The sequence below is a fragment of the Kockovaella imperatae genome (assembly GCF_002102565.1).
Source record: "Kockovaella imperatae strain NRRL Y-17943 chromosome Unknown BD324scaffold_10, whole genome shotgun sequence".
NCBI lineage: Eukaryota > Fungi > Basidiomycota > Tremellomycetes > Tremellales > Cuniculitremaceae > Kockovaella > Kockovaella imperatae.
Genome location: NW_019028950.1, coordinates 1 through 15,538, shown reverse-complemented (window position 1 = coordinate 15,538; position 15,538 = coordinate 1). Strand labels below are relative to the sequence as shown.

Below are 15,538 nucleotides of genomic sequence, written 5' to 3'. Positions count from 1 at the left end.
TTCGCGTTCGGATCTTGGTCGTCTCACATCGCCGTGTTCACTAAATAGCGGGCGGTGACGTTTACAACGAGCAACCATACAGCATGTCTCCCATCGCTGTTCCATCGTCTGGCAGTCGCCCCGTGTCAGTTGAGAGCATCGCCTCTTACCGAGCCTACGATTATGTGCATTGGTATGTCGGCAATGCAAAGCAAGCCGCCGCTTTCTACGCGACACACTTTGGCTTTGAGCGGATTGCGTACCGTGGACTAGAGACTGGAAGCCGTGCCACTGCTTCGCATGTGGTACGCAATGGCCAGGTCACTTTTGTCTTTACCTCTCCACTGCGCGGATTGAAAGACCTCGACAAGTATAGTGAGGAGGACCGCACGATTTTGGAGGAGATCCATGACCATCTGGAGAAGCACGGAGATGCCGTGAGAGGTGAGAGTGCGGTCAAGGCTATTCTAATGATGTAGATGTCGCTTTCGAAGTCGACGATGTGCAAGCTTTGTATGACGCTGCGATAGCAGCCGGCGCCAAGTCGGTCTCGCCCCCCAAAACATTGTCGGATAAATCTGGAGACGTTCAGGTTGCCACACTTCAGACGTATGGAGAGACGGTCCACACTTTGGTTCAACGGAAAAGTTACCGCGGAGCGTTCCTGCCTGGATTCAGATCAGAGACAGGAACCCACCCTGCCAACGCTGTCCTGCCCCCCATTCACCTCCAAGCCGTGGATCATTGTGTCGGCAACCAGGACTGGAATGAGATGGAAGCCATCTGCGACTATTACGAGAAAGCTCTAGGATTCCACCGCTTCTGGTCAGTCGACGACAAAGACATCTGTACGGACTTCTCAGCGCTCAAGTCTATCGTCATGGCCTCGCCGAACGATGTGGTCAAGATGCCTATCAATGAGCCCGCCAAAGGCAAGAAACAGTCCCAGATTGAAGAGTATATCGACTTTTACGGTGGAGCGGGTGTTCAGCATATTGCTCTCAGAACGGACAACATCATCCGCGAAATCACGAATCTAAGGGCGCGAGGTGTTGAGTTCATCAAAGTACCAGAGACGTATTACGTGACGATGCGCAAACGATTATCGGCCAGTGGACTGAAGTTGAATGAAGATTTCGACGTCTTGCAGAGTTTGGACATCCTGATTGACTTTGATGAGGGGGGCTATCTTCTGCAGTTGTTCACAAAGGTGAGGATTCCTAGTAATGCGAAACTAATGATACAGCATCTCATGGACCGTCCAACCGTCTTCATCGAGATCATTCAACGGAACAACTTTTCCGGTTTTGGAGCCGGAAACTTTAAATCCTTGTTCGAGGCCATTGAGCGGGAGCAAGCTCTGAGGGGAAATCTTGTATAAAAAACTCTTGCATGCTCCGGCCGAATCAAAATATTGACGAGATGTCTTGAAAGGCCATCAGTTTCTCCTGGTGTACTCGTAGTCATGCCATACATTGAAGATATCATCATGCCCCCGGCTATGGCCAGCGCTCGTGACCAGTGGGACATTAGAGCCTCCTCATTATTGTCTAAGAACCCGATACGAGCCACGCTGGCGGCCGTCACAGGTACGCCGCCAGACAGTGATCAGCCAGTCATAAATCTCGCATTGGGTGACCCAACTTCTTCCAATTTATACCCTCCACCGCCGTCAACCATCTCTGCAATCACCAGAGTCGTTCAGACCTCTTCGTCGAACGGCTACCTACACGGATCTGGTAGCCTTGAAGCTCGACAAGCTGTGTGCGAGTATCACGCGAAGTGGGACAAAGTGGACTACTCCCCCAGTGCGGTCATTCTGGTGAGAGTGGAACAACAGTTTTTTTGCTGACTGAAGACACATGGTGCTAGTCATGCCCTTGACATGATCTTCAACGTTGTGGTACCTCCTAGTACCTCGACATATCGACCAAATCTGCTTATACCCCGTCCGGGATTCGCTCTGTATCGCACCCAGCTTCAAAGCCTCGGTGTGGAGATACGCGAGTACGAGTGTCTACCCGACCGTGACTGGGAAATCAATTTGATCGATCTGGCCCGATGTTGTGACGAGAACACGGTCGGCATACTGGTGGTGAGTGCAGTAGTCTCGCCTCGTCTCACCTTTAGACCAATCCGAGTAATCCATGCGGGAGTAACTTCAGTCGATCACATTTGCAAGACATCATCCATGTTGCCGAACGAGCCAAGGTGCCAATCATAGCAGATGAGATATACGCTCATATGGTGAGGCTACAGACTTAACGCGCTGACTGTCAGACGTGGGACTCAGACTTTGTGCCCATGGCTCGATTGTCCTCGTCTGTGCCAATTTTCACACTCTCCGGGTTGTCGAAGAGGTTCCTCCTTCCAGGATGGCGGTTCGGATGGGTTGTGGTTCATGATCCCGCCGGCCTAGCTACAGCGGTCACGGATGGTTTGCACATGCTCGCCAACCGGATACTTGGGCCCAATAGCTTGGTGCAAGCCGCTCTCCCGGAGATATTAGAGACCCCAGGCGATTGGTTCGAGGGTTTGACGAGTATCCTGGCGGTGAGTGTCTAATATTCTGTGCCGCTGACTGGTTAGCGCAACGCGAAGATAACCCACGAAGGCATCAACGGCATTTACGGCCTGGTCGCTTCTGCTCCACGCGGTGCCATGTACCTTCTAATAGGCATATCTTCGGCTTTTAATCTGGATGACATAGAATTCAGTCGACTGCTGTACAAGGAGCAGGCCTTGTTTGTACTTCCCGGCAGCTGCTTCGGGGCGGCAGGTTACTTTCGAATATCTCTCGCAAGTACTGCTGATGCTTTGGACGAGGCTGTGAGGAGGATAGGGGTGTTTTCAAGCATACATTGTCTTCCCGCCTGATTCGGTGGCCACCTGCAGCAGAACATGTATTGAATTCCGGTGGGATCAAGAGGGAGAGTAGTGTCGCTCAAAAGGGCCTTGTATCGACACGAGCTCTTCTGAGACCCGGGTTGTATGTGCTGTCGACCGTTGCCGTTATTCAGGGCGGTGGCGCTGCAAGCTCTAACTCGGTTCGGCAAATGAATCGATAATATATTGACAATTTGGTGAGACTTTTCCCTGGTCAAGATGAATATTCAAGACTTCCCGCCAACCACGGATCTATTCCGGCCCTGCACGGACATGTGTGGCGCATTCGGCTGTTCCGGGGTCTTTTCTGATGGTACGCAGCTCAAAAAACAATCGGCTCATCCCGCGGACGACATGTATTGTGTAAAGTGTCTAACAAATGTACAATTGGAACGTTGAAGCTATTCGCGGACGATTGACATGTGCGACTTCGTCCTGCCTTTAGAACACGCAAACAATACGGGAGATAAAATTCCAAAAGAGAGAAATTGTTGCGAATCCCCCAAATCAAGGTACGGCCGGCGGCCGAGTCAAGCATACCGCGGAGGTCCCGGTTTTCCCCCCATTGGCTCACATACCTCTCTCGCGAAACTTTTCTGGAACTCGGGCCTCACGGCGCGCCATGCCGGCCCTGAAAGATGTGAACATGGCGACCCTGATTGGCGGCGTTTCAGGTGGCGTACCGGTCCTTCCCGAGCTTTGTCTCATTGAAGGCCTCTCGATGCCGCGGCCTCTGAACCTCATGAAGTGTTGAACTTGAGATATAATTACCCTCTCAGCTCATACACGGGACGCCCACTGCGGTGTCTCTTGTCGGGAACCCATACCCGGACCTCCACTATCTCAAATTTATTCAGACACGGCTCTGACAGAGATGCCTCGCCTGCATATATAAACCGTCCGCAGATAAAGAATCGTTACCATACAGCCGAGTATCAGTCAAGACAATGTTGGCCGTCCTTGCTGTCTTCCTGCTGGCCCTAACGCATATCGGTGCATATCCCACGGCTAATTTGCCACGAGACCATCCCTTGGTGAAGAAACTTCTTGCCAGCCAGGCCAAGCGACAGGCGCCGGCGCCTAGTGGACTGCCTAGCGATGAGCCAACGACCCTCTACCCAGGATGCAACCCCTTAAATGACGCTGACCTTCTCGATATCGATTTCGCCACCCTTGGCGCGGTAATGACAGCAATCTATGAGGAAACAATAAACCTCGGATATCCATCCGGTCAACAACCGTTCAACTGCATCGTGAACCAGCAAGGGGAATGCCAAGCGGGTTCCGATACTGTTGAAGTAGCCATTCAAGTGAGTGATGAGACAGACGGCGAGGCGCAGTCCCATTCCTGAGCTGTGTCCAGAGCAATTGCATTGGGAAAGGTAGAGGTTCCGCGGATTCAAACTGCAATATTGTGGTAAGTAGGCTATGTCCCGACTTTCTCGGTCTGACAATCGCACAGTACTATGTACCCACAGATGAGGAAAATGATTACATGACGGAGTATTATCCGAATCTCTTCAATCAGGAAGCCGCCTGGCTATATGCTTGCCTCGGAAAACCATCGACCGCAAGCACCAATTTTGACGATGTAGGCAATTGTCAAGTCACGCAGCAAAATCTTACAGGGTCAATCTACGGGGCAACAGCTTCCATCACGACCACTCTGGAACGAGACGTCTCTGTAGATCTCACCGCAGAGGAATCGATCACTCAATCCGTCACTGCTGGTATCTCTTACACAATTAGTGACTCGGTCGGAATCCCCGACGGGGATTCAGCGTCAGAATCCCTCACAGTCAATCTACAATACACCTACACGTCGGAAGAGGACAAAACTGTATCAGTCACAACCGATAATTCGCAGACTATCGCTGTCACCATCAATCCCACATCTGGTCAGAGCTGTGACCTCCTCGTCTCCCAAAGGACCTGTCAGGCCCAGGTCACGAGCACAGTACCTGTAGTGTTCCGAGGATTCCTCGCGTCCTACGTCGATGGATTCAACGGCGATCTACCCCTTTTTGCTTGCGAAGGAAATGGAGACACTCAGCCTCATCAGACATGTAGCAACTCGCTCGCGATTTGCAATGGCAACAAAGCAGGAACGTGCCACTCGAAACCGTCCCTCCGTATCTGGGACATGCAAGATCTCGTGATCGCCGGCGGAACCAATCCAAACATTACCAATGTCGCTTCTGGCAGCATAACGGCTACGGGCAATTATGTGATCGACTGCACCCAAGGCGATGCCACTGGGTCGCCCAACAGCGGCTACACCCCAACTTTGACCTGCCCCTCCAGTTTGGGTATCAAACAAGAAGCCTGCAGCGCTCCGGTGCCCAATTACATCACCTCTGGTGGCGTGACAAGTGACTACCAGCAGTGGGCTGGCCGCGGTTTGTCATACTCCCAGTATCCAGCTCCGGGATCCAACTTTACCTACGGCACAACGCAAGTGACGTTTTCAGTATCTGGACCCGGAATCGAGACTGTCACATGCAGTGCGCCCTACACCGTCACTCCTCCCTGGTACGCCGAGTTCACTCCACAATTACAGACCCTCGAATACTCTTCAGACGGTTCGCCTGTCGTCGGATACTACCTTGCTGAATATATTCCAACTTGCGGACCTCAACAAGCTGGAGTCTGCGTAGTCAAACAGGTCACTTCTGCTCAAACCCAAGGGTTCAGCTGGAAAGATACCTCGCCCAATCCGTACAACCCTCAAACCTCTCTCCTGTTTGAGACGACAGCTGCCAACTGGCCATCCACAGACACTCTCACATTTACACTACAGTGCTCGGACTCGTACGGCAATGACGGAGGTGCAGAATTCACCCAAAATGCAGTGGCTATCATTAAAGCGACTGACACCATCCCTGGAGCCACTACCACCTTGACCGAACATACTCGGTTCGTTGATGATTATACTACAACATTTACCGCGCATACCAGCACATTCACACCCCTCACTACGACCCTCATCCCCACCAGCACGCTGTACACATCCACGTACTATGTGGCGACCACTACGGACTATCAGTTCAACAATTTCTTCAATCCCACCACGGTGACATCTACATCAACAGTGTACCAGACTTCAACACTGAATTATCGCAACACCGTGACGGCCTCGGGTAAAGCCGCAACTTTGACGGTGACACCCACATCGACGACCACCGAAATCATCACACAGACTGGATCAACCTCTACGGTGACAGTTACCGGCTCCGCCAGCACGGTCACAGCTTCACAGTGTAGCTCGGCTTTGCAGAAGCGACAGTTCCCCACCTTTACTCCTGGCGTCGGCACAACTACCTCAGCTGACCCACAGATCACTTTCACCGTCACAGATGCTACAGACACCTTTGTCACCTCTATTGCTTCGACTAAAACCAACACCGACTCCACAGATACGGCTCACACCGTGATTCCAACCCAAACCGTCACCGTGGATGTGGTGATGTATGAAGTCTTGACGGCAACCTCTACATATTATTACTTCTTGCCAACCACTACCGTGTTCGTGACCGACACTTTGACGACTCGACTTTACGGAACAACTACCATTGGAGGAGCACCAGTGACTGTCACAACTACCGGCCAAGCCACAACGCTGACTGCAACGTCAACCGAGATACAAAGCCCTGCGAGTGTCGTGACGGTCACTGCGACGCCAAGTATGATTACGGTTACCCCCACGTGCCCCGTGGCGTCGACTTCCACACCGGCATCATCTTCTCAGTCAAGCATTTCTCAATCTAGTAGTCCTCAGTCGAGCACTTCTCAAATGTCAACTTCGGAGTCGGTCACCTCCAAGGCATCCATCTCGCTCTCTACCACTTCCCAATCTACCACTCAAAGTTCGTCGACCAAGAGAAGCCAAAGCAGCTCGACTAAAAAGAGCCACTCCTCATCCAAATCTGCGTCGTCGAATGCTCCTACAACGTCCACCATGGCCTCAGTGTCTGTCACACCCTCATTGTCGACATCCAGTATGCCTTACTCAACCTCTGGCGCTCCGGCGAGCAGCACCTCCTCGAGTGGTGGTGGCAGTGGTGGTGGCAGTGGTGGCGGCGGTGGTGGCGGCAGTGGTGGCGGCGGCGGAAGCTCGGGTGGTGGTGGATGCCCGTGGTGGTGGCCGTTATGCTGGTAGTGGATGGAGGTCACAATCTCAGTATTTTGAACTATAATAGGCTTTTGTTGATCCTCTTCTTTTTCTTTACCTCTTTTATTTAGGGCGACTGAGGCTCGAGTGCATGCCTAACGGGCGTTTTCCTACCGTCCTTCTTTGCATCGCCGAGATTTTTCGAGAAGCCCCTGTACTTTATCACCCCGAGCTTCACCCCTAGACTGTGACCTTTCTCAGTATGACATTGACTGATATCCCAGGCATCGCACAATGCCCGTGAAAGAATTTACGGCGGATTCTGGCAGACTTCATCATCCATTGTGCCTGCACACTCGATGGATACTTCAAGTCTCTGAGCCAGATTCCATGCACGGGGGGAAGGGCCAGGCTTCGATCGCGAATTATCCCCAAAGGGGGCCCACCCGCGGGGTTCATAAACATTTTCTCACGTAATCCCACGTCTCATATATAGATCGCTTGCCACAAAGAGGGCGTCAGCCAGTGAGATTTTCCGGATGAGAGTTTTCAATAGAGGCAAGTACCATGCTCAGATCCGCTGAGTTTCTGCGGTATCTACAAGTAAAAGACGTCCGATACATCTTCTTGCTGAAGGAACACCCCGCTTACCTGAGCATGTACAGCTTGCCAAGATGGAGTCGCGGGGCTGCAGACTGTCCGTCCTGTGCTTGGCAGGTGTCGAATGCCAATGCATTCTCAACGACCATTCTTACATATACTCTCTGAGCATACATCGGGTTCCGGACATACGCTCATGGCGACTAAGACTGTGTCATGTCAGTCCTGAGCAGATCACCGAGCTACATTTTCTCCACGCACTTTCCTCAAGATGCTCTAGCAATAGTAAACAGGTGCGCTATAGTGTCCACGTGGGTAGTTTCCACAACATCGATGTCGGCAACTCCTCCTGTTTCTACTCCAAAGACTCGAAGCCGCATCCTGCCACCTGACGGGAAATCAAGTAGCCCATTGGGGTTGGAACTCGAAACAACCCCAGTGACTGTGAATTTTGCCGCATACCCGCCATTCCCCAGGTCGGTACGTGAGTACGTGAGTCGCCTCGGATTTTGCGCATCATCTCCTTGATCCATTGTAGCCTTCCCAGGATCCGTGGCATGAAGTGCTAGAGGATCCTTACTCCATTCGAACTCGGTCGTATACAGCAGAGCGCCACTGACAGTCCCCACACGGATGTTGACGTCAACGCTGACCAGTTTCAATCTCGAACCAGCCGTTTTGTTTTTAACGATGACTTCGAGGCAACCGTGGGGGGACATTTTCGCCTCAACATGCGTCTGTCCATCTGGCTGTTGTTGCCACGTCGAAAGGAGTGGGGTCAAATTGTGGCGTATGAACTTGCTGGCTGGCGAGTCCTCGTCCGTCGAGTGTTTCGGCGCCGAGTCAGAGTGTACAAAAGCCACTGCGATCATCAAAACGAGCCCGATAGCCGCAAAGACCTCTCCAACGATGGGCACCCAAGACGTCAGAGCGGCAATCGTCTCATCCGCGATCTCGAAGCCTGTCAAGAGCCCCAACTGGACAAAGCCAGCTAGTCCGCCATTAACGACCACCTCGTCGGTGATTGCGGCGATACCGTTCAGGATTACGGCCGTAGTGTTCAGACCTCTTTGAGTCTGATTCATCGTATCCCACTCCTTCGCCAGAGAGACCGATGTCGTGATGACCAAGGCGATATTGAGACAAAATAATCCGGCTTTGACCTTGACTTTGCTGAGTGAAAAGTTACGGACTGCAAGCACTTCATCGCTCAACTTCGGTCCAGCGATAGATTCAAGTTTTGCCCGATCTACCACATCCTGCAGGGTCGCCTTGGAGTCACAGATTGAAGCATAGCCGTCTCCGTACTGTTGGCGGAACCAAGCATCCAAGGGAGCTACGTCTGAAGGATTGGTCTCGAGTTTCTCACTCAATGTCGTCAGCTCGATCTCCTCGTCCTCTGTGGAGACCAATAGCAGCTTGGGTATTTGACTCTGGAGCCATTTGATGAGAGCCTTCTCCTCGCTCTGCAGATCATGAAGTGCAGCCGATTCGATTCCATCCGCAGCTTCGGCGGAAACATTGACCACTCCCTCTGTATCAGCGGGAATGCCGAACTCCACCAGCTCTAAATCGTTTCCATAGACCTCCTCGAGCCCACCTTGGGTCCAATACTTTGTGAGCTCAGCTTGATTATTGTAAGACCGGATTGAGGCTTTGATCCGGGCCCAATCATCTACCCGCTTGAAGTCTCCCCAGAGCTCGTCGAACTCTTGCCCCCATTGGAGTGTGTGGAGCAGGGCCGACACTGTCCGAATACCGATGATCGTTTTGCGCTCTGGCGTGGAGGTGCCCCAATTTCTGAAGAGACTGACGGCATCGGCGACAAAGAAGGCCATCTGTGAAGAGTCAGACGATGAGATACACAGGGGGAAAAACGTACAAATGCTGCTCCGACCAGAGATTTTCCCGCCAAGACTTTCAATCCTATCCTCCGCCTACCCATATGCGTCCACGCAACCTCGAAAAAAGCTAGTCCGGTATCCCAACCATTCTCGACATCTTCCAGGGCTTCGTCCTTCTTGTCGTCACCTTCGCCTCCGTCGTCGCCCTCTCCACCATTGCCGCCATCCCCGCCATCCCCGCCACCATCGCTACCACCGCCCCCGTCGTTCATTCGTAGACTCGACGCTTCGAATTCTACAGATAAAGCGCTTGGTGTGCTATTCTTTTTCTGACCAAGGTTGGTCGCCATACGCACGCTCTCAGCCAGCGATTTCCACACACCTTGGGAGATCGTGGCATTGACAAGGGCATCCGCGCGCTGCTTGGCGCTTGCCGTTCCGTTAAGATTATTGTCGGCCTCCATCTGCTGAACACACTTTGTGAGATCCACTTTCATGTCTTGGGACAGACGGAATGCGTGAACACGGGCTTTCTCCACACTATTCAGGGCAGCCTGGTCATCGGCGAGAATTGCGAACACCAAGTGACCAAAGTACTCGGAGAACCATGCCTCCGCCTTCGTTGCAGCTTCCTCGGTACGGAACAAGGGCCGACTGGCCAAGACGTCATTCAATGATCCCATCAGTGAGGCCTTCATCTGTAACCTTGTATGACGACCCTCTACGTCAAAGAAAGCCGCCAAAGAGGACATCTTGTTGAAGTAATCGACCTTGTTTCCCGATGTTTTGGCCATCCGAAGCATTCGCTCGCACCGAACATCTGCTTGAGTTGTCGCAATTCTGTTTGCCCAACTTTGAGGTTCATTTGCGTAATCGACCAACTTGGGGAGCACCTCGTACATGCTCTGATGCATCGCCACGTTGTGGAGTGTCGAATAGTGACGAGTGGCTGCCAAGGTGGAAGTACCCTCCCGTCAGGACTTCGAAAAGCGGTCGACTCACTCGACCCGCAAACCAATACCGAATCTTTTTCTTCTCATCCTCCAAGAGCTTGTTCTGGAGTTTGGCGTCTCTTGCGATGTAATTGGCGATGAAAGCCGGTGCGTATGTATCCTTGATCCAAGACTTCACTCCGTCATCCAAATCTGAACCAAGTCTTGCGTGCAGATCGGTGGGCTTGGGAGCCTTTAGTAGGTCCTCTCGATGGCGCTGGTCCATGTGATAGAGCATGGTATCGTAGAGAAGCTTTTGGCACATCTTTTGCAGCTACCAAGTCAGTTACTAGGAGAACTTGTCACCGACCTTAGCATCTGTCCAGCCCTCCATGAGCAAGAGGGATTGAACCGACTGCGAGTGAAGCTTGACCGGGTTGCGGGACGCGCTTGCTGCCAGACGCGCAATATTTGGCTGTCGGGGGACGAGCCTGAATGCGTGCCTATGGTAAAGGCAAGTCAGTCACCTTGTAGATCCGCATGCATACTGTCTCACCTTACACCAATGGACCCGCTGCGCGTGTTGTCGTATTCATAGAGAGACCCGCATATGTTGCCTCCCACGGTGGTGAAAACCATTTCTTTGAATAGGAGTGGCAGACAAATGTCAGATCTCAGCTTCTGCTTGAACGTCAAGGCTGAGCCCCGAGGAGCCTTCCCTTGATCTGAGAGTTGGATGATGATGGATACAGCCTCAATAGAGACGTAGTGAGCCTGATGAGGACCATTGATGTGCTGGGGCTTGTGGTCCGGGTTCAGCACGCTAGAGTACAAGTTTGGAACCGTTGGCCTGCTTCCTGTATCGTTTTTGACAAGATATGCCTTGACGCATTCCCACAGGTCGTCAAGCAATTGAAGCTGAACACACGGCGCATTGATGCCGCTTGGACCTCCGATGTTGATCGTATCGTACCGTAGACCGCCAAAGTTCAGAGGGTTTTGGTAAGGATAGGTAGGCCGATCGCCTTTGCCCGACCAGGCGGCGGTGTCAACCCACAACACGTAGTCTGTGTCGTGTAACATTCCTGGCAGACCTGTAGCACCCAAGTCTGAGTTTCTCGAGGACGTTGAAAGGATCATTTCAAAAAGTTCTCGCCTAAGTATACGTGCCTTTTGTCACAAAGTGAAAAGCGGGATGCCAAGAGCCAGGGGCACGTCAAAAATAGAATTCAAGCCAGGCACGAGACTAGCGCGTGCCTGAGTAGCGCCACAAGCCACCACCGTGCCATGGCGTGGGCCAACTGTCGAGGCGGTCTCAGAGCTAGACTGGAATGTGCGCATGAACGTTGTACAGAGAGTGGGAATTCGTGAGGCGGGATTCTAGCACGTTGGGGCACATACGTGAGCAGCTGTCTCCACAGAAAGGCGGAGGCGCTGTGGTGTAACACGCCATAAAATTAAGTTTCACCGATTGTCGGCTGATGTGACATGGGCTGTCTACGCTGTGTGGCTTTGCCCTATTCCCCTTCACAGAATCACATATCCGTCAAAAATCACAATGCAGTGGGGTGATATAGTTTCGCTTGTGTTTTAACCCTGACAAGCGAGTCGAGTCTCTGCAGGAGTGGAAACAGCAAAAGGCTATAAGAAGAAAGCTACTTCTCCGGTGAGATGTCTACCCCATTTCAACATGACTCTGGGCGTCCCTTGCGGGACTATTGTCGCTTATTGCGGTGAAAAGAGCTCAGTGCCATCTAATTGGTCTGTCTGCGATGGCACGAGCTATCAGAGGGACAAATTCCCTGCGCTTTACGCCATGATTGGTACAGCCAATGGAAGCGACGGTGGCAGCTTTCGGATCCCTGATCTGGCTGGTCGGTTTCTGAGAGGTAAGCGACCCGAGGTGGCCTCTTCGCTACATACTGACCTCGTACAGGATGGGGCATGGACAATGGTGGTAAGAAAGATTTTGCACCATACGAGGTCAATCCAATTTTTCGGGCACTGTTTGGCTCGCAGATCATTGCTGGTGAGGCACATCGCCCTGCGGCGCCACGCGGGTTGAACTGAAGAACCGCAAAATCAGGTCCGCCGCAGCCATTGACACCCGGAGCGACCTTTGACTCTCGGACTGGCTACCCCAGGGCCGGACTTCGAATGAAATTGAGCCAGCTTCCGAAGGAGAACCAGTATCACAACACTGGGAAAGGGAATGGAGATCAGCTCTGCGGTGGGATCAGCTGAAGTAGAATGAAGCTCATGGTTTCAGATATTACGGATGATTCCACCCTATTCACTGGCACTGAAGGGGACGCCGAGACCCGTCCAGATAACGTTTACATGTATTACATCATCAAGATCCAGGACGGTGATACCGATACGATGACTCCGGCTGACCTACCCGCTGGGGCTATCTTCCCTTTCGCCGGAGGGGAGACGTGCGGGCCAGCGCTAGAGTCGAACAGTGGCAACGCTTTCATCTTGTGTGATGGTGGTAATGTGGATGCCACGGCGGCTGCAGACCTGCAGGGTCCTGTCGGTAACCGCTTCGCCGCCGTCAACGATGCAGATACCAAGTTCACGCCCCCAGACCTGGTCAATTGGTTCATCCGCGGGATAGACGAGACCTCTCTGAGAGACAAGGAAGCGAAAAGTCGTATCAGAGCCCCAGATGGCTCCGACCAAGGTCGAGGGACTACTCAGAAATGGGCTACCAAATTCACCAAGCCCTTTGCTGTCGTGGCTCACTTGCAGACCAAGAAAGAGGCATCATCGGGAGGAATCAATGAAGCCGGATGGAACTGCCTCAAGGCTGATGGCTGGGTGACGGAGGCTTTCATGGAGGGCGGGGATGATGAAACACGACCCGACAACAAAGCGGTGCGGTTCTATTTGAACCCAGACGCACCTACGAAGGAGGTCACCCCTACCATTCCTATAGGCGGAATCATTGCTCTACCTGGTATGGTTATCATGCGAGCAATGAGACGCTGACACCGCACCAGGGGATCCAGATCTCGGATCATCGTCTATCTTCAAGGACTTTGGCAACGCTTACCTGCCTTGTGACGGCTCGGAACGCTCCTCCGCCGATTTCAAAGCCCTGTCAGCCCTGATAAAGTCGATTTGGGGTGATGCCTCGGGGGATGACAAATTTCGCCTGCCAGATCTCCGTGGACAATACCTGCGGGGAGCGGGGAAGTCCCAGAGACAGACTGGCTCGGCTCAGGTCTGGTCTACGGGTCTGCCGTCGAAAACAAAACGTAATATGAACGTGAACGCCATCTCATATCCAACAGCCATGTGTACAGTCGGATCGGCCATGGGATGGGGCTTTCGCAATACTGCGTACGAGTACCTCAGCGCTGGTACGGTAGATATTAGCTTCGATGATGATGGAGAGACAGCGCCAGCTTGCGTGGTGGTGAAATTTTATGTGCGAGCCGTTTGATGGAATGACAGCTCGTAATGCATGCGCACACTGTGATTTAAACCGTCATAGCACATATCATGCGATCCATGCTGTTGTGGAGATGGCGGGCATGACCGAGGCTGGCTGGACACTGTCAGGAAAACATATGAATATATATGATCTAGGGATGAACGTGATCGACATGGGTTGATGGTTCTTCTATCTTTTCATCTGCCTGTCGCGCGACTTGTCGAGAGCAGGCACTGGCTTAAAAAGTCCCCACTCCTTGACCTAAGGCATGACACCCTGCCGTACCTGACTGACTCTATGCAGCCTGTCAATGCAGGTGGCGTCCCAAATAGGCGTTTTGTTAGCCTGGGCAAAAAAACTACAATATATAGCGAGACGCCGGAAAAATCCAGGGACGGCGAATTTTCGTTTAGCTCCACCCTTTGTTCCAGCGGGTCTAGTCAGGCCAAACTCAATGGTGATCGTGTAGCTCTGGCCATTCTGATTCGTTTCTAAGCTAGACTCAAGCCTGACATCAGCATAAGTCAAGCCCCGTGACACGATGGAATCTTCCATTCCCTTGACTGAGCTACCCCGCTGGATGAAATGGCTGCTCAATCAGAGACCCGATCTGGCGGGAATCCCTATCACCGCTCTCATCGTTCCCGGAACACACGACACGGCCACGTATGGCGAGGGAACGTCTCCAACCAAGCTCGGACGTTTCAACTGGCAGTGCCAGAATCTCAACATCTACCAGCAAGCGCAGATCGGTGTCCGATATTTCGATCTGCGATTCCTTGCAGATGATCGAGACTCTGCATTTCCCTACTGGCCGCACCATGGCGATGCAGTCAGAACCGGAGACCTTCTGGCACCGGCACTGGGCGGTGACATCAGTCAGACGACCATCGTTGGCCAGATAACCCGTTTCCTGGCGGAAAACCCTGACGAGATCATCATCCTGTCCTGCGATGTCCAGCCTGCGGACAATATACATTGGCCAAGGGCACTCTGTGACGCGCTCGGAGGAACAGGTCGGCTCGTTGAATCCCCAGACTGGGCAACAGCTACCGACAACCCTTACCCACCAGTCAGGGCGGCTGTCCCGACTATTGGCGGCGTTTTGAAGACCACCGGACGTGTCATCCTTTCTGGCTCAGTTGATCTCCGGATGTTCTCCGACCATGACGAGCGACGACTTGTTGAGCGGTATGTCTGGCAATCTCCCGGTGCCGCCATTTTTTCTTCTCTCTATGATGAGCCGATCTGGAAGAGCAATCAGCCGGTAAATATCCAGACTGCAATCGAGAATTGGATCCATGCCAATGATACCGCAATCAGTCACCGAGCCCACTTCTACAACGCTCAGTGCCAGCTTACCCCGTCGGCGAACAACTTTTGGGATGTCCTCAAAGGCTTGACAGACAAGAGTATGTCCATAAGCCCCGCCAAGCTGGCACCAGGGATGAACTCATATCTGAGGGAGAAGGTGTGTACGTCCGATCTCTGGATCAAGAAAGCCAGCATCATGACAATCGACTTTGCGGATGCAGAGACGTGCACCGCGATCGTCAACATGAACCTTGCGAGGTTTAGCGGTTCATAGTGATAGACTGGCGCTGGAGGGGACATGCCGTGAAGGGTTAGGGGGTTAGGGGGTTAGGGGGTTAGGGGTTAGGGGGTTAGGGGGTTAGGGGGTTAGGGGGTTAGGGGGTTAGGGGGTTAGGGGGTTAGGGGGTTAGGGGGTTAGGGGGTTAGGGGG

The 15,538-nt window shown here is 52.7% G+C and overlaps 6 protein-coding genes across 6 annotated transcripts; 5 read left to right on the top strand and 1 right to left on the bottom strand.

Moving 5' to 3' along the window:
- On the top strand, positions 1-1,763 carry BD324DRAFT_57925 (Glyoxalase/Bleomycin resistance protein/Dihydroxybiphenyl dioxygenase). Its single transcript, XM_022013368.1, has 3 exons — positions 1-423; positions 459-1,189; positions 1,226-1,763. The coding sequence occupies exons 1-3, from the start codon at positions 84-86 to the stop codon at positions 1,358-1,360; spliced, it is 1,206 nt and encodes a 401-aa protein (XP_021869690.1). The 5' UTR covers positions 1-83; the 3' UTR covers positions 1,361-1,763.
- BD324DRAFT_630474 (pyridoxal phosphate-dependent transferase) lies at positions 1,445-3,259 on the top strand (the record flags this gene model as incomplete). Its single annotated transcript, XM_022016335.1, has 5 exons — positions 1,445-1,801; positions 1,838-2,074; positions 2,110-2,226; positions 2,260-2,532; positions 2,569-3,259. 5 exons carry the CDS (start codon positions 1,445-1,447, stop codon positions 2,854-2,856), a joined length of 1,272 nt encoding a protein of 423 aa, XP_021869689.1. The 3' UTR covers positions 2,857-3,259.
- A 553-nt stretch (positions 3,260-3,812) lies between these two features.
- Positions 3,813-7,024, top strand: BD324DRAFT_652077 (hypothetical protein; the record flags this gene model as incomplete). Its single annotated transcript, XM_022018437.1, has 3 exons — positions 3,813-4,175; positions 4,229-4,282; positions 4,328-7,024. 3 exons carry the CDS (start codon positions 3,813-3,815, stop codon positions 7,022-7,024), a joined length of 3,114 nt encoding a protein of 1,037 aa, XP_021869688.1.
- An 818-nt stretch (positions 7,025-7,842) lies between these two features.
- BD324DRAFT_652076 (hypothetical protein) lies at positions 7,843-11,435 on the bottom strand (the record flags this gene model as incomplete). Its single annotated transcript, XM_022018436.1, has 5 exons — positions 7,843-9,414; positions 9,459-10,388; positions 10,423-10,686; positions 10,723-10,855; positions 10,909-11,435. 5 exons carry the CDS (start codon positions 11,433-11,435, stop codon positions 7,843-7,845), a joined length of 3,426 nt encoding a protein of 1,141 aa, XP_021869687.1.
- A 607-nt stretch (positions 11,436-12,042) lies between these two features.
- BD324DRAFT_652075 (hypothetical protein) lies at positions 12,043-13,803 on the top strand (the record flags this gene model as incomplete). The annotated part of the gene is made up of 5 exons (XM_022018435.1): positions 12,043-12,241; positions 12,289-12,381; positions 12,439-12,582; positions 12,622-13,314; positions 13,358-13,803. The coding sequence occupies 5 exons, from the start codon at positions 12,043-12,045 to the stop codon at positions 13,801-13,803; spliced, it is 1,575 nt and encodes a 524-aa protein (XP_021869686.1).
- Positions 13,804-14,335: 532 nt separating this feature from the next.
- On the top strand, positions 14,336-15,382 carry BD324DRAFT_652074 (PLC-like phosphodiesterase; the record flags this gene model as incomplete). The annotated part of the gene is made up of 1 exon (XM_022018434.1): positions 14,336-15,382. The coding sequence occupies one exon, from the start codon at positions 14,336-14,338 to the stop codon at positions 15,380-15,382; it is 1,047 nt and encodes a 348-aa protein (XP_021869685.1).
- Between the last annotated feature and the right edge of the window lie 156 nt (positions 15,383-15,538).